The sequence below is a fragment of the Suncus etruscus genome, chromosome 11, assembly GCF_024139225.1.
Source record: "Suncus etruscus isolate mSunEtr1 chromosome 11, mSunEtr1.pri.cur, whole genome shotgun sequence".
Classification (NCBI taxonomy): domain Eukaryota; kingdom Metazoa; phylum Chordata; class Mammalia; order Eulipotyphla; family Soricidae; genus Suncus; species Suncus etruscus.
In genome coordinates this window covers 106,901,885-106,919,486 of record NC_064858.1, presented here as the reverse complement: position 1 = coordinate 106,919,486, position 17,602 = coordinate 106,901,885, and the positions used below count along the sequence as shown (strand labels likewise).

Genomic DNA, 17,602 nt, shown 5'->3' with positions numbered 1-17,602 from the left:
CCCCTCAGTCAGGTAGCCTGCTCTTGTCGCAGTGGGCCTGGAAAGGCAGTGCTGTGCGGACGTAAGAGCCCACAGTTCTCTCCGTGGTTCAAGTTTTTACTACTTTCTGCTCTCTTACCACAATGACGTTTTTATTTTCATCACTTTTCTCCATCTATATTGTGCACACACAAAATTAAATTATTTATGCCCTCTAGTTTACATGCATCTGTGTTAACAGTTTGGTCAAGAGTCCATTTTTAGGGGCCATCATACCACTGTTACTCCTGACTCTGCACTCAAGAATCACTCCTGGTGGGTTCAGGGGCTCCACAAGGTGCCAGGTATTAAACGAGGGTCAGCCACATGCAAAATAAGTGACTTACTGTTTTATCTCCCCTGCCCCGAGAGCCCTTTTAAAATCATTATTCACACGACAATGTTAATGAGTCAGAGAAGTAGTAGATTTCCTGTCTCGAATACCAGCAGGGGGGTGAGGGAGGATGAAGATGGGGGTCATTGGTGGTGGGAAGGCTGCCCTGGTGAAGGGTGGATGTTCATTTTATGACTGAAACCCAACTACAAACATGTTTGTAATCATGCTGCTTAAATAAAGGTATTATTTTTTAAATTATTCATGGAACTGAAGAGATAGTACAATGTCTTAACTGACCTAGATTTGATCTCCAGTTCCCTGTGGGATCTTTCCCAAGCCCTCCAGAAGTAATCCCTGGACTCAAAGTACAGAGTAAAATCTGAGCACCATCAGGTATGGCCCTATCAAAAGATCATTATTCAGTTCTCCTCTCTGATGTCCAAAGTCATCAATTCTCAACAAACCTCCTGACAACCGTTCTATTGTTGTATGCACCCAGCTTTTGTTTCTTTAATTTACATTCTCACAAAAGCATGTGTTATTTGTTATGCATGAGTTTATTGTTTATTGAGGTCTGACACACACACATAACCAGTGTTTCCCAAAGTGAGTGATCCCACCTTCTGGAGGAGGCTGGAATGATGAGGGGGTGGTTGAAGCCTCTGGTACAGTTGGGGGTTGTTTTCTGCTTGTTTGCTTAAAGAAGGTCGATTTCCAGGGATTGCTGAGTATTTTTTTTCTGTAAAGGCCAAATAAGCTTGAGAACTTCTGACAAAAAAGGTTGCAGAAACTTGCTATCATTTTATTTTATCAATAACTTAAACACAGGTGTGACCCAAAACCCAAAAATAAATAAATAAGTAGCTTAAACAAGGGTATCTGGGTATAAGTGCTAACCTCCACTTCTGGTTAGGATAGGGAACATTTCCAGCATCCTCCAGAAAGGTCTGGGATCCTTTCTCAGGCCTGATAAAACCCCTGAGATTTCATTATTCTGTTTTCAATCAGCTTGGATAGAAATGCCACATCAATGACTTTAGATTGCTTTTATTTTAGTCTAATTTATCTAGCTTCCTCTGCACACCACTTTGTTAATTTTTTAATTGCTCTATGGTCCATTATTGGACCTGTTTGTGCACCTCCAATTATATTTAGGTTTTGGACAATTAAGAATAGAAGAGAGGGGGGCTGGAGTGATAGCACAGCAGTAAGGCAGATTGCCTTACATGTGGTCGATACAGGACTGACCCTGACTCAAATCCCGGCATCCCATATGGTCCCCCGAGCCTGCCAGGAGCGATTTCTGAGTGAAGAGCCAGGAGTAACCTCTGAGCACCGCTAGAGGAGAGGGACCCAAGAGGAGAGGGACTGGAGTGGTAGGACAGTGGTAGGGTGTTTGCCTTGCACGCTACTGACCCAGGATGCTGAAGAAGGACCAAAGTACTTTGGGATCCCAACCCTGGGATTCTGACTCTTGACTTAACAATTGAACACTTATTGAATCGCCCACCCAGAAAAAAGAATAGAGGAGAGATGCCCACAGCTGGTCTCTCCAGGTGGGCAGCAACCAGGCCCAGGTCTCTGTAACCTTTGAGGAATGGGGAGGGCATGTCTCCACCCTGCCAAAAGGCCCTGCTTCCACGGCCGTCTAAACGGCCCACCTTCACAATGGATCTCAGAGTGAAGCTGGTAGCTGAACAGTCTCGGCTCCAAAGTTTCCAGGCCTGTGGCTGCATATGCATCTGCGTGCACAACATCTCCCACCTTCACAGTATTGACAGCACATAGAAATAGATGGGCTCAATGAGTGAAAACAGTCGCCCCGAAGGCTCCGCTAGCACGAAACAGCTCAGTAAATCCTCAGGCAATGACTGACTTTAGTAACACCATTACAAGATATATGTTGTAACCAGCAATAGAAATTAATTGTTTTGTGTCTGCTGAGGATGCAGACTTGAGGTAGGGATGGGGCAACTGGAGTCATTCGGGGAAGGTCACATTTGTGGTGTTGGGGACTGGAGTTGGATCATTGAATACCTGAAACAACTACATTGTGAACAACTTTGTAAAACACAGTATTTAAATAAAACTTTAAATATTAAAAATGAGGGCCCGGAGAGATAGCACAGCGGTGTTTGCCTTGCAAGCAGCCCATCCAGGACCAAAGGTAGTTGGTTCGAATCCCGGTGTCCCATATGGTCCCCCGTGCCTGCCAGGAGCTATTTCTGAGCAGACAGCCAGGAGTAACTCCTGAGCACAGCCGGGTGTGACCCAAAAACCAAAAAAAAAAAAAAAAAAAAAAAAAATATTAAAAATGAAGCTATTGAGATTGGTACAATAGAGTGGCAGTAGGGCATTTGCCTTGCACGCAGCTGATCCAGGAAGAACCTGGTTTGAACCCCGGCGTCCCATATGGTCCCCCAAGCCAGGAGCAATTTCTGAGCGCAGTCAGGAATAACTTGAGCATCATCGGGTGTGGCCAAAAAAACAAAAATAAATAATAAAGTTATTATGAGATTCCTGTTGCCCTCAGGCTTAGTGGCATTACTCATAGAATGGTGGCCATTTCTTCTCTCTCATGTGCTACTCTCTAAGTCATTCTTTACTTCCTCCAATAACATAGGGGACTTCTAATGAATAGGTACCCTTGTCAATTCAAGATAATGTCAGCTTTGTCATTGAGCTATTCCTATGGGGAAATATGGCATCTCTTAGTATTTTATCAATGCTCTGACGATTCATTGCATTGAGTTCCTATGCTATGTGTGGATATCAGTTAGTTTTGTGTGCAACGCCCCCTCCAATGTCTTGCCTTCTTTTAATTTAAGGCTATTTTCCTATCCATTTTATTATTTAACATATCTATGTGGATACATTATCCTACCAATTATGTCTACTTTTTTTTGGTAAACAAGTCATTGATTGACTGTCAAAGAAATACCATTTTTCAGTGTGTTTATTTTTGGTCTTATTACCCAAATGTTAATTAATAAGGTCCAGGTTATAAAGTTTCCTTTTACAGTAACTGCCTTTTGGGGGGTTTAAAAAATCATTGCCTGGCCTGGGGCATATATTTTAAATTGATGTCAGAGATATTGTGCCATAAATCTCATTTCTTGACACTAGATGCTGTTTCTACTTTGTATCCCTGCTGTCATTTGCTGCTTCTAATGACTGCAGAAATCTATTTGGGCCAATAGTCCCTATTAGTGTTTCACTCCCCTACATATTCTCTTTTATGTAACCTGGCTGGTGTTTTTTTGTTTTTTTTTTTTTTGAGGGGAAAACCCCTCAACCCAGTAGGCTTTCTTTCACCCTTACGTGGTCTCACTCGAGACCATGCAAATAGCTATAGATTTCAGCTCCCCTAGTGCAAGTGTTAACATTCACTTCTCAAGCTTGAAATTTTCCATCTTAAGTGAAACCTTTCTTTTATGGAGGGGAGCAGCCTGTTCTCAGTTCTATGCTCTAGGTATTTGGGACTAGGCCATGCAGGTTCAAACCTGAGCCAGTTGCATAGAGTGCAAGTGCATTAATTCCTCTGACCCAAAACTGAATGTTTCAAATCTCTGAAGATTATATTATATATTATAGACATGGGGTTCAGTGGATCTGGGTCTAGGGCCTGGAACCTACATGTCCCGCCTACTCCATGGGTGGTTCTAATTTGCACTCAGGTTTCAGCCACTCCCACATCCAGTCAGGATGAAACTTAAAATGGCGGCACTAGGAATAGATCAGTCATCAAAGCAAACCAGAGTTTGTCTTCAATAAGAAAATAGGTGGGCCCGGAGAGATATCATAGCATATGAAGTAAAAAATACGCACACCATCTTAGAACAGAGCTCTAATGGGCCCGGAGAGATAGCACAGCGGCGTTTGCCTTGCAAGCAGCCGATCCAGGACCAAAGGTGGTTGGCTCGAATCCCGGTGTCCCATATGGTCCCCCTGTGCCTGCCAGGAGCTATTTCTGAGCAGACAGCCTAGAGTAACCCCTGAGCACTGCCGAGTGTGGCCCAAAAACCAAAAAAAAAAAAAGAAAGAAAGAAAGAAAGAAAGAAAGAAAGAAAGAAAGAAAGAAAGAAAGAAAGAAAGAAAGAAAGAAAGAAAGAAAGAAAGAAAGAAAGAAAGAAAGAAAGAAAGAAAGAAAGAAAGAAAGAAAGAAAGAAAGAAAGAAAGAAAGAAAGAAAGAAAGAAAGAAAGAAAAGAAAAGAAAAGAAAATAGGTAATGAGCAAGAAAGACAAATATGTAGCATGTTGGAGGAAAAAATATCTCTGAGGAAGGAGGTGTGAGGGAAGAAGAATAGCAGGTGTCAAGGAGGATGGGAAATGCTATGGTCTCAGTGGCAGATTCTCTCATAAGAAAGAAATGGCTAAAGAGAGACCTGGGGGCTGGAGAGATAGCATGGAGGTAAGGCGTTTGTCTTTCATGCAGGAGGTCATTGGTTCGAATCTCGGTGTCCCATATGGTCCCCTGTGCCTGCCAGGAACAATTTCTGAGCCTGGAGCTAGGAATAACCCCTGAGCACTGCCGGGTGTGACCCAAAAGAGAGAGAGAGAGAGAGAGAGAGAGAGAGAGAGAGAGAGAGAGAGAGAGAGAGAGAGAGAGAGAGAGAGAGAGAAACCTGGAAAAGCTTTGAAAACAGCCTCCTGGTATGTAAAGAAAAAACATCAGGTAGACATCACATCAGTTGCTTCTTTGCCCTTGACTTCTCACCTGTTAATGACACCCAGAGCATCATCCTCTCTGCCACAATATTCCTAAAAGCTGTGAAATAAATAGCCAGGAACTAGAGTCTGAGCTTCAGGAACTTTAAACAGGAACTGCTTGGTCAGCCAGCCACCACTTGCCACTCCTTTCCTCCATTCTGTCAGACCTCGGGCTGTGTGTGGTTAGACTCTTGGAGAGAGGTCTGCCCCAATCCCAGACAGGAAGTGCTTAAGCTTGTCATAGCAGGCATCTTGGCATGAGTTCTTCCAATGGGGGAGAAAATGCAGTTTGACCTTTCAACAATTCAAGACCATCATCTGAATGACTGCTGCAGCAAATATCCCTCACAGCTAGAGATGCGCTGGAATGGAGCACGTTTGGGTACCTCAGGTACCCTGCCAGCAACAATGAGAGTCAACTTGAGATCCTGAGGAGAGCTGGCATAAGAACCATGTAAACTACCAAGAATTCTGGGAAAGGAAAATGGGGAAAACCTGGGTCGTTGAGCCATCACATTGTTGAATCATGAAACCACTTAGGCCAGTGGTCTTTAACCAAGGCCCACAGACCCACGCCAATCCACAGGAATAGGAAACATTGAAGAATACTGATCTAGACTTCTGTGAATCATCATTATGGGCCATGGAGATAGCTCCGCAGACAGAGGCACCTAGTCTGCAAAATATACCTGAAAGTATCCTAGTTCAAACCCTGGCACCACCTGGGCCCTGATGTGTAGCCCTGGTGTAGCCCTGGCGGCCACAGAAAACCACCTGGGTAGCCCTAAGTGTTCCTGACACCTCAGGGTCTAGGCAGCTCGACTCTTTGGGCTCCAGCACTAAATCAATTCTGTTGCTAGTTCTCTGAGCCCTACTTGAGAACCCTTCAAAAGTAAGTGAATGAATACGTCTATATTTGATTTCATTGAGTTGGAATTTTCTGTTACTTTTAGCTAAAAACCCACTTTGCTAGATATGTGTTTTTGGCATAACCAGGTCTTTCTGCTAAGAGCTTCTGAGGTTAGGGGCCTCAGCAGAACACTCTCCTGTCAGGACTGGCTAAGTGGACTGTCCCCTCTGTCACAGGACTGACCCCAAATCATAGGGAGCATAGTTCTGTAGGCAGAGGGCTCAGCCCCCTGGAGCCGGCCACTCCAGCTCTTATTCCAGGTTTACCTCTGGGATTGAAGTCTCTGCAGCTGTCACTCAGCAACTTGTGAGATCCACCAGGAAGATGAGTCCCTCCTTCCTAATGGCCAGAGTCCTCGGGGCCCAGCACAGAGGCAGAGCAGGGACTCCTCAGACACTCACTACTGCTGGAAGTGAGGAGGAGGAGGACAGGAGAAAGGAAAGAGGATACACAGAGGGGAAGCACAGGGAGATCAGTAGAGAAAAGTAGGACAGAGTAGGGGTGGGAGAGAGAGAGGGAGAGAGAGAGAGAGAGAGAGAGAGAGAGAGAGAGAGAGAGAGCCATGAGGTGTCAGAGAGTGCTTAGTGACAAAGGTATGGGGAGTGTAGCTTCTTAGTAGACCTGTGGACACTCCAGGAAGGGTAAGATCAGACTGTGAAGCAGAAGGATGGAGGCCCTGAGGCCAGCAGCCTTGGACAAGGGAGCCTAGGCCAACACTTAATTATCAGCCGTGCATCTGGTCCCTTTCCTCCTACTCCCTCCTCCTTTGGCTCTGGCTCTCTCTCTCTCTCTCTCTCTCTCTCTCTCTCTCTCTCTCTCTCTCTCTCTCTCTCTCTCTCTCTCTCTCTCTCTCTCTCAAAAATTAGGACATGCTTAGGCTTAGAGGGATGAACCCATAGCTAAGTGAAGTCTAGCTGTGGTTCTCAAAATTGCTTTGGGGATTCAAGAGAACCAATAACTGCCTTGAGTTTCCTCCCCCAGCGCTGCGCTGGCTCCAGAATAGTTGCTGACGCAAGCAGGGGAAAGCGGCACAGATGTCCCTCACCCCCACCTCCAGGCTGCTGCTGCTGCTCAGTCATCCCTGGGAAACCGCCCCGTGGCGTGGGGACTGATCCGAGGCTTTCAGCTGGGCTGTAATGACAGTGACAGAGCCCCGAGACCAATGGTACAGGGCCATCAGACGCAGTCAGCAGGGGCTTGGTAGGAGCCAGCAGTGTAAAGGGACCAAGCTGCTCTTCAGACACCTGCAGAGTCGGTGGGTGTCACTGTCCTTCGCTGAACTGAGAGGAAATGAAGAGTCTGATGGAAAGCACAACCATGACGAGTCCCCTTTGCACCTTGTCCTTCGCCTGTGCCTTTGTCTCCTTGAATCAGAGACAGTTTCCCTCCTCCATCAGTCCCTGTCACCTTGGTCCTGTGGTGAATGAAGCCCAAGGGCCTTGGGAGTCTGGCTTCAAGGCCTGCACCACGAGCCTTGACAATTCGAGATGGAATTGTTCCCTGGAGAGTGGCAAGACCAGACACGCCCAGTGACAAATTGCAGTGGCCCCTTTCTGTCTCCTGATCAAAGCACATGGACAAAGCTTTGCCTTTATCTCGGGATGAATCAGGGCGAACTTTATACAGGCGGTGGGGTTTCTCCACAGCACACACCAGCATGGCTAGTGAGGCAGTAGATTCCATTTCAAGGCGCTTCAAGATGGCTCGGGGCATGAGCTCACCTCCTGCCTGCTCATCTCACTTTGCCTGGTCCTGGAGAAAGCCAAGCCCACGTGTCTACCGCAAGTGGGTCTGTGACAGGCTTCTGTCTGGACAATGATGTTGGGAAGCACCGAGCCACTATTTCTCCACCTTCATTCAGCTGGGACCAGGTAGAGTTTTCATTTCTCTGAGGAAACAGTCCTCTTCGGGCAGGGTCAGAACCTCTCTGAGTCCTAAATCCAGCCTCTGTGGCTTGTGTGCCGTCCTAGCCCAATTCCCGGAGGCCTCAGCACTGCCTCTAACACCCACGCCTGCTGGCACGTCCCAAAGTTCTGAATTGGCAAGGCCGGATTTTGAGAACCGCATTGCCAGGATACCACTGAATGGTTCTAAATTTAATCCCGTGTCTTTTTATTTCCAGACACTCAGACGGTAGCAAGGCCGGTGGGACATACTTCCACCCTCATCTTGGCTGGGACCAGAGGCTCGTTCCTTCCTCCTGAGTGGACTTGAGACAGACACTGCGCAGGCTGCTGGGCCTCTAGGGTCTGACCTGTCCCATTCTGGTGCACAAGAGGGGATGTGAAGAGTTGAGTTCTCAGGGATTACCCCAGGATATCTTTCTCCTCCACTCTAACCCAATTCCTCTGCCTCCCCTTCCTCCTCGATGCCTGCTCTAAAAAAGCTGAACCCATAAACAAAAGTGACTCTGAGGTTAAAATATCTAAGACCCCCTTTACACACTCTGGAAACAAATATTATTGTCCCTAAGTAATGGGAAGAATAGAGTCACCTTTGCTAGGCAATGGGCAGCTGACCACAGCTCTGTCCTTCTCTTGACACTGTCATCAGCTGTCCTATATAAATTTCAGGTGTGAAGCATACCGGTATTTAGATATTTGATGAAATGCTCACCACTGTGGTTTGGCTTATCACCTCTCTCCCCATTCAGCTATCTGTTTTATTCTCACAATGAGAACTTTTAAAAATCTGCCTTAATGGCTTTTAAGTAGGCAAAGTAGAATGACCATCAGCATGCTATACATTATGAACCCAAGGTTCTCTCCATTTATAACCGGAATTCGTATTTCTGACCGCCTGACCCATCTTGCATGGTCACTGACTGCCCACGACCCCATTTCTATGTCTGTGAGCCAGCTTTGCTTTGATCTCTTTGCCTGCTGGGTTTTGATTTTATGATTTCCCTTAAGGTGATGGCATGCTATTTCTCTTTCTCTCGCTGACTTATTTCACTCAGCATAAGATGCTCAAGTTCCATTCATGTCATCACAGTAACAAGATTCCTTTCCTTCTTATGGCTGAGGAATGTCCCCTGCAATATAACTATATGTAAGTACACAGAACATTTTTCAACTCCATTCATCAATAGGCTATTGCTTCCATACATTGGCTACTGGAAATAATACCGCAATAAATATAGTTGTAGATACTTTTATTAAGCTTCTGTCAGGGGCCACTCCTGGCAGTGATGGGGATGGTGGCTGTGCTGTGCTAGGAATTCAGAGGCACCTTAAACCCCACTTATCTACTTGAGTTAATGGAATTTTTCATTATAATTTTGAATGAGGGCTCCTAAACAATATCCATGGGACCCTGAGGACATGCCTCAGTCCAATGGGTTTTAGAGTTCAAAGACTGGGCCCAGAGTTGTGACCGACTCTGTTGAAGCCCATCAGTGCTGGGAGCTATGCAGGCCACATCCTAATGCTGTGGTACTGCTTGAGCCTTGCCATGACAGGACTGAGCCAATGACAGGGCTTATCCAGGCCACCCAGTTGTGCTTAGAGGTCTTCAGGGCAGGACCGGGATATGATTAGGGCATCATGGATGATTTGGGCCTGGAATCAAATCAAGGTTGATCACATGCAAGTGATCAAGCTCTTGTTCATCTTTGCATTATCTCTCCAGTCCATTATTATCCTTTTTATCATAGTCATTCTAATAGGAATGAAGGAAAATGTGGAACACATTGTCAGCTGATTATAGACAATTCATTTGTCTTCTTTGGAACCATAGCTATTCATAGCCTTTTTTAATCTAATTTTTTATCTTATTTTTAATCTTATTATTGTTATAATTTAGCTTTGGGACCATTCCTGGTGGTGCTCAGGGGAATCCATTCCACTCTTCCTTGAGGCCAATTTCTTGTCCTCTGCAAGAAACCATGATTCACTAGAACATACCTATGAATCTGTTCGTATGCATCCAATCTATCTGCACGACTCCAGCAGAGTATATAACTTGCTTTTGATGACTAAGTCAGAAAAATACTGATGATGATGGAGAGGGTGGAAAGGAATGTAGTTCTGAGGGGGAAATTACCTTCATCTAAAAACAGTAAAGTATCTGACATGACCTTCTCTTTTTTCCTTTCCTTGAACTTAGATGTGATGTTTGGAATGGCAGCAGTTATCTTGTGACAGTGAGGTAGAGGGAAGTGGGGGGGGGTGCAGGAAGATGAGCAAAGCATAAAGAAGGGAGGGAGAAGAAGCACTGGGTTTCTAGAGGCATCTAGATGCTGTGGGTTCATGACCAGAAATAACTGATTCCAGACTTCCAGCTCTGTTTTCACAAACCCTTATTTGTAAGCTGTGTTTCCTGTTACCTTTTTGCAGTGGAATACTTTCCTGCCTGGCAAGACAGGTAGCATCACTCTGTCTCATGACTAGATGAAGGAGGTGCCTTGAAAGACAGAGGAAGGAAGCAGGCTGCTTACAACCAGCGTCACAGACATCACCGCCTGAGTCTCTTATTCCCAGTGCAGACTTCGTTAAGCAAGTCATCAATACAAATCAAATGGAAGGAGAAAGTTTACCCTGTTTCCAAGAATACTTGCCAATGAATCTTGTCTTGTATTTGTTCTGTTTTGTTTTTGATTTTGGGGGGTCACACCCGGTGGCACTCAGGTATTACTTCTGGCTCTGCACTCAGAAATTGCTTCTGGAAGGCTCCGGGGACCATATAGAATGCCAGGAATCAAACCTCCATCTTTCCTGGGTCCGCTGCCTACAAGGCAAATGTCCTACCACTGTGCTACCATTCTGGCTCCAAATCTTGTTTTCTAAAGCAAGTTTTGTGACCTATGTCCCCTCCTGAATAAGAGGACTAGCACTCACTAGAGGTGAGCTAGGCAATGCAAACCCTGCTCAGACACAGGCTTATGGCAGCCTCAGAGCACCTCACAAGCCATTAGCCCAAGGTGCATAATCCACAGCCCACAACACAGTCTTTTCCCCACATGCCTGCAAAGAAAGGCAAAGCTGGGACACAAGGCCTGGTCGGTCCCTTGGGTGGCTACACTCAAGGCTGTCTGCACCATGTGAAGCTGCTGATTTGGTCTTTGCCAGTCTGTTTGTAGCTGGAAACGAATCACATCCTGGGGTCTATCTCTGATGTGTCCAAACGAAGGACACAGCCCCAAAGAAGGCCCTCGCCTATTGGCCAATTTAGGGAATTGCTGACTTTAGGCTAATTCTTTCTCTCGTCTTTTTCTTTTTCTCTTTCTTTAAAATTTTTTTATCGAGACCAATGTGAATTTCAAGTCTTTCCCAGTTGTATTTCAGGCACATAGTGAGACTGAATTAAGGCCATTCCCACCACCAGTGTTGACCCCCCCTTCCGCCACTCTTCCCAGCATGCATCCATACCTCCATTCTTAGCTCCCTGGACTACTAATGTAACAGGTCCATTTTGTGTTTAGTGTGTTATACTTTGGGTCTCTTAAATGTACTGCCGTTGACTTTGGCTTGGGTTTGGCTTTTAGATCTGACCTCTATTTTTTTTCCACTCAATGTTTCTAAGGCCACTTGGCCCCTGGCCCTCATCCACATTTTTTTGTCCTTTTCTCAATTTGTGAAAAGGCATAGAAGTATGCAGAACAAAGTAATGCAAGCTCTACGGGTGTCCTCTGGAGAACCCTCCCGAGTGCTGAGTGAGGAGGAAGTTGGGAATTCTGGGGAATCGCCAACTCCTTCAGCCCCAACTCCACTCCCAGCTCCCCATGCCCCTCAAGGGTCCTCCTCTTCCAATTTCTCTCTACCTCAGTCTCCCTTCTCTTCCCCTCCTCCTCCCTGCTAGCACATATGTACACAACACAAACATACTCATTTCCTCCAATTGGTTACCTTCAAGGTATTTATAGACCCAGACGGTCCACAGGGGACCCTCTCAGGCAGCTGGCAGCCTGTCTGGCCCACTCCAATTAGCCCTGTGCCCTTAGCTCTGTCTGGCTTTGATGTGCCTCTCACTCTCCAGGCGAAAGGGACACGGGGTTGGGGGGCTCCTGTCCCGCAGGCAACCAATGCATTCGATGCAGGTTGATAGTGGCTGCAGCTAAGCTGGTGCCCTGTCCCCAAGCTGTGAGGGTCGAAGGAGGTGAGTGGAAGGTGAACCCCAACCTCCTGTCCCATCTTCCTCCCTTGTTAAGGTTAAAAATTGGCTGAATGTTGGTTTGCCCCTTGCAAAGCTCTTAAACATTAGAAATCAAAGTCAGTGGTAGTGCTCAGCATTCACTTTCTTATGCAATCTGCTTTTCATCTTTAGGGTCTGGGGTCTTTTTATATTGTAATTAGGGATCACATTCAGCCATGTTTGAGGATGGTCACACTTGGGGCTCACCAGGGCACTTCTTAGAGCTCCCAACCCGAAATGGCTTAAATGGGCACATTTGTGGGTTAAATATATGTCTTTCAAATAACAGGATATGTTTTGCCCACCAAGAACAATAGCATTTTCATTAATTTAGGTGTACCTTGAGGGTTCCCCAAGTTGATCCAAGGGTCTGGGTGTGGGGACCTCTGGCATCACTGTGACTGTGAATATGCCAGGAAACTAACTAAGCAGGTCCCATGCTTAATATGTAGAGTCTGAGCTGCTCTAGATGGGAAGAAAAGGCAGGTTGCAAGGGGGCCACAACCTGCTGAAGTAGAGGAAGGATACTTGAGGCTGGAGAGATTGTACAGAGGGCAGATGCTTGCCTGGCATGTGGCCAGGGCAAATTCAATCCCTGGCACAAATGGCCCTCTAAACCCCACTGGGAGTAATTCTGAGCAGAATCAGAGGTAAATCTTTTTGTTTGTTTGTTGTTTGTTTGGGGGTCACACTTGGCAACATTTGGGGATTACTCCTGGCTCTGCATTCAGAAATTGCCCCCAGCAGGCTCCGGGTGTCCATATGGGATGCCGGAAATTGAACTGGACTCCATCCTGGGTTGGCCTCATGTAAGGCAAATGCCCCACCACTGTGCTATCTGTCCAGCCCCATGGGGTAAATCTTGAGCACAATCAGTTATAATCCAAAAACCAAAACAAGAGAAAAAGAATATTGGATCCAGAGAGATAGTCTAGGGGTTAAATTGTTATTATATATAATATATATATATATATATATATATTAAAAGAGTAAGCCCTGAGCACTACTAGTTGTGGTCCAAAACCCCTCATAAAAAATACAAACTACAGGAGCCGGAGAGATAGCATGGAGGTAAGGCATTTGCCTTTCATGCAGAAGGTCATCGGTTCAAATCCCGGCACCCATATGGTCCCCCGAGCCTGCCAGGAGTGATTTCTGAGCACAGAGAGCCAGGAGTGACCCCTGAGTGCTGCCGGGTGTGACCCAAAAACCAAAAAAAAAAAATACAAACTACAAATATACCCCCCAAAATACCCAAACTCCTTCAAAAAATAAATAAAAGTTATAAATACCAAAAAAATATATGCATCTATGTGAATATTTACTAATAAATCAATCACTTCAAATCACATCTGAAAATACACACTTTAGTAAGTGGGCAGTTGACACAAAAGTCATAAAACCTAGAAAGAGGACACATTTTATTCATCGCCCAACATGCCTCTGAACTACATTATTTTTTAATTTGAAATGATTGGTAATTCTGAAAAATGTGTCAGATTCATCTGGGCTTAAGACATCTGTAGGAACGATTCAAATGCATTTCCAGATCACCCCCCATGTTGTGCTCAGCCCCATCATTGTGTAACCAGACTCCTGATACTACAACATTGGCTTATTGATGAGGCTGTGTGGGAGTTTTGCCACTAGAACACTTGCTTCTTCAGGCATTTCTCTGCGTTGGTGGCAAGTTTGCGTACCATTTGGCTGCAACCGGCAGATTTTGTCAGGGCAGGATGCGTCAGTCACACCCAACAGCCCTCACCCCCAAAATCCACAAACTGACTCCTGACTCCACGGTTACTCCCTCCGGCCCACAAAGGCACCCCAGTTCCACGGGAATTTGGATCAACGCTACTCTTGTGTAAGGCCCAGCGGAAGACAAGAAGTGTCGGCGCTGTAATAGGGCATAGCTCTGATCAACTCTCCCGAGGAGAGAGGAAGGCGGGGGCCAGATTTTATTTTATTTTATTTCTTATTTTATTTTTTGGAAGCACTCAGGTGTCACTCCGGGCTTTGCACTCAGAAGTCGCTTCTGGCAGGCTCTGGGGACCATATGAAATGCCGGGGATTGAACCCAGATCCGTCCTGGGTCCTCCTCGAGCAAGGCAAATGCCCGACCACTGTGCTATCACTCCGGCCTCCAAGGACCAAGTTTTAAAGAGGCCCGAAGTCCATAGAGGCCATTTCATTTTCTGCCCTTTTGAAAGAGATGAGCTCTGGAGTGGTGTTGACTATGAAAAGCCTACCTTGGTTAGATTATCACAGACAAGTAATTATCTGTTAACATTTGCCCTCCGTCTGTGTTTACTGTTTCTAAACAATAAATACCATACTTGAATAATGGTCAGGGTCCTCATCTCACAGGCTTTGAGAGCCCTAACCCCATGCGTTCTGCTCTTTTATTTGTAAGCCCCTTGATTCCATGCTTTTCTCTCTTATATGTGTGTTTTCTTAATTTTCACAACGCTCCTGTTTCAGGCCCATTCACCCAGGGCTGGTCTCCAGTACCATGGTGCCTTGGAAGCCTTCTTTCTCTGCTCCTCCTGCCTCTTTCCCGAGGTGGGTGCCTTTGGATGTTTCCACGGGAAATGAACTTTTATGAGACACTCTGAGGGCCAAGGAAGTCATTCTTACCCGGATGCTCAGGAATACGCGGAGGCCAGGAAAGGGCTGTGAATTAATCCCTTTAGCCAATTGAGTTCAAATGATTTCCCCAGCTTAACTTGCTCTAGGCCAGCTGGTCAGAATGACTTGCAGACACTTAAAACTTCTCCCAGCTGGTGTGTGTGTGTGTGTGTGTGTGTGTGTGTGTGTGTGTGTGTGTGTGTGTGTGTGTGTGTGTGTGTGTGTGTGTGTGTGTGTGTGTGTGTGAGGGGGACGACCCAGGCTGCAGAGAAGCTGGAAAAGAAAGAGGCAGAGGTTTAGGTCAGTTGGGTTGAGCTCTCTGATCTTTGCAGAATTTAGCAAGGATCATAAGAACATATTGCTGTGGTAGATGGTGAGTGGGAGGGTCCCTGACATTTTAGTAGCTTCCTTGACCCAGAATCAGGTTATGATGTGGAGGTTCTGAAAGGTGGACAGAAGGGCAAAGCTTGATAGTCTCTGATACAGCTCAAAACTTGAGAGGCCCAACTCAAATCCTGAGGCTCCCTGTACCCCAAGAGCTCACCCCCAAAGGGTTGATGGCCTGACGTCCCAAGAAAGCTTTGGGGTGGAATAGGAAGATGTTTTAGGGGCTACACACAGTCTTCTGAGTCTCAGGTCAGTGTTTCTGCCTGTCTCCTTCCCTGGCCCAGCGAGTGTTCGTCCTCTTCAAAGCAGGAGTTCTGACCCTCTGTGGTTTTTCACAGACCCGCAGATAATCCTGTCAAGGTCCTCCTGTACCTCACTCTGCTATCAGGCCAGGGATTAGAGAGGCCAGTGGATTATCTTCCCAGACGGTCAGCCTTAGGCCACACAAAGCTTGGGAACATCTCTAGGAGCAGGGTGACAGGCGGACAGAGCTCACCAGCTGAGACTGCTCTTCCCTCTCCCAGTGGGTGTCATATGCCCAGATTCTCTGGTTCCCTTCCAGACCCCTGCTGCACCCACAGCAAAATGCTCTACCACCAGGGGTCCTGGGCCATCCCTCAGAGGAGCACAGTTGTCCTGTATCTGCTGCTGTCCAGTACCTGTCTGCCCCCCGCATGGGGAAAGACCAAGATTCCTGCGGAAACGTAAGCAGAAGTCACCCCACTAAGACCCTCTCATCCTTTCCTCACCTTCCACACTCCCCAGCCCCCTCAATGCTCCACCTGCCCCACTTCCCGCTTCCCTCAGGCCTATGTCTGAAGGGGGCAGTTCTCACCCGGAAAAACTTCTCTTCATGCTCCTGCTCTCTTCCCATCTGGATCCCACACCACCCCAGACTCCTGATGGTTTTGGACAGGACTGACGGCCGTGTCTCCTTCCCACTCAAGGATCCGTCTTCTCTCGGGGATCAGGGCGCCCACAGGGTGGATGCTCCTTCCAGGAGAATCGCTGCGATTAGGCAGCTGTGTTGGCTGGAAACGCTCCTCCTGGCTCCCCAACAGTTTGTAAGGAAATTTCTGTTGTGACATTCTGCAAGAGCAAAACGCCTTTCTCAGCCCGCAAAGGGACTCGGTGGAACTGAACTCGGTGGTTCCCGCTTTCCCTCTTCCTCCTTCCAGACCTGGATTCAGCCCCCAGCAGGGGGGCAAGTTCAGCTGGAACTTCTTTCCCAGAGCAGGTGGGACAAAGAGTCCCCCTGTCCCAGGTAGTGTGGCAGCTGCTAAACGATCTTGCAGACTGTTTCAGTGCTGTCAGAGAGATAAGCGAGTCTGACTGGATCCTTGCAGTTTCCCTTCTCCACATCCCATCCTGAGGGAAAGTCCCATGCTGATCATGGGTACAGTGAGTCCATTCAGGACACTCAGGATCTCCCTTGAAGCTGAAGCCAAAGATGGCGTCCACCACCAGGTTGGGGTGTTCAAATCAGGGTGGGTTCTTTGGGCATGTCTGCCAAGAATGGGATGTCTTATCTTCTGGCACTGGCTCACCAGCGCTCACCATCTCCAGTATGGAGTATTGACCATGTATGTGTTTGTTTGTTTTGTAAAATCTTTATTTAAGCTCCATAATTGCAAGCATGTTTGTAGTTGGATTTCAGTCATAAACAGAACACGCCCCTTCACCAGTGCAACATTCCCACCACCAATGGCCGCCTCTCCAGACGGGCTTTCTACAGCTCTCATTCATTAACATTGTCGTGCTAGTAGTTAGTGTAGTTATTTCCTTAACAGCATTCACCACTCTTCGTGGTGAGCTTCAGATTGTGAGCCAGTCCTTCCGGCCCTTAACTCTATTGTCTCTGCAATTATTGCCCTTAACTCTATTGTCTCTGCAATTATTACAATAATGTCTTTACTTAAAAAAAAAAACATAGATGAGTGAGACTATTCTGTGTCTATCTCTCTCCCTCATGATTTTCTATACATTTGAATTCCTGTGGCATTATCTAAGAGTGTCTGATTTTAACTCATACACCTGGTGGTTCCTTGAGAGAAGTCTCTGGTGCATGTGGAAAGCAGAGCCTCGAGGGCCAAAAGGGGAGCCTGCTCAGCCTAGGACCCACCTTAGAGCTACGCCACTCTCAGAACAGCTGTGCTGCTATAAGCTGAAGCTGTCAGCTTGTGTGTGACTTTAACTATACACAACAGTGAATTCGAAGTGTCTGACTTCTACTTTTGATTTGTCTAGAGCTTTCCAAATGCTCTGTAAGTCGTTGAGTGTGTTTGTGGTGGTGGTGGAGGGAGTACAAAGAACCCTCTTCAACAGACAAGGGACCAAACTCACAGAGGGTGGGCAACTCCCCCCATCAACACTACGGTTTATGGTACAAATAAACAGAAATGCCAGGGTTTGTGTTCAGTTCAGACTGGCCTGTGCCTCCCCTTTACAGACCCAATTCCAGTCTGGAAAATGATGTGCTG

General features: G+C 46.6%; 1 protein-coding gene across 1 annotated transcript in view; it reads left to right on the top strand.

The window, feature by feature from the left end:
* Window positions 1-7,292: 7,292 nt before the first annotated feature.
* The window catches only part of CACNA2D4 (calcium voltage-gated channel auxiliary subunit alpha2delta 4), a 140,646-nt gene continuing 130,336 nt past the window's right edge, over window positions 7,293-17,602 (top strand). Inside the window, exons 1-3 of the mRNA XM_049783034.1 lie at window positions 7,293-7,485; window positions 11,952-12,071; window positions 15,685-15,826. Of these exons, the coding sequence (XP_049638991.1) occupies window positions 7,293-7,485; window positions 11,952-12,071; window positions 15,685-15,826 (455 nt within the window). The remainder of the gene's footprint in view (window positions 7,486-11,951; window positions 12,072-15,684; window positions 15,827-17,602) is intronic.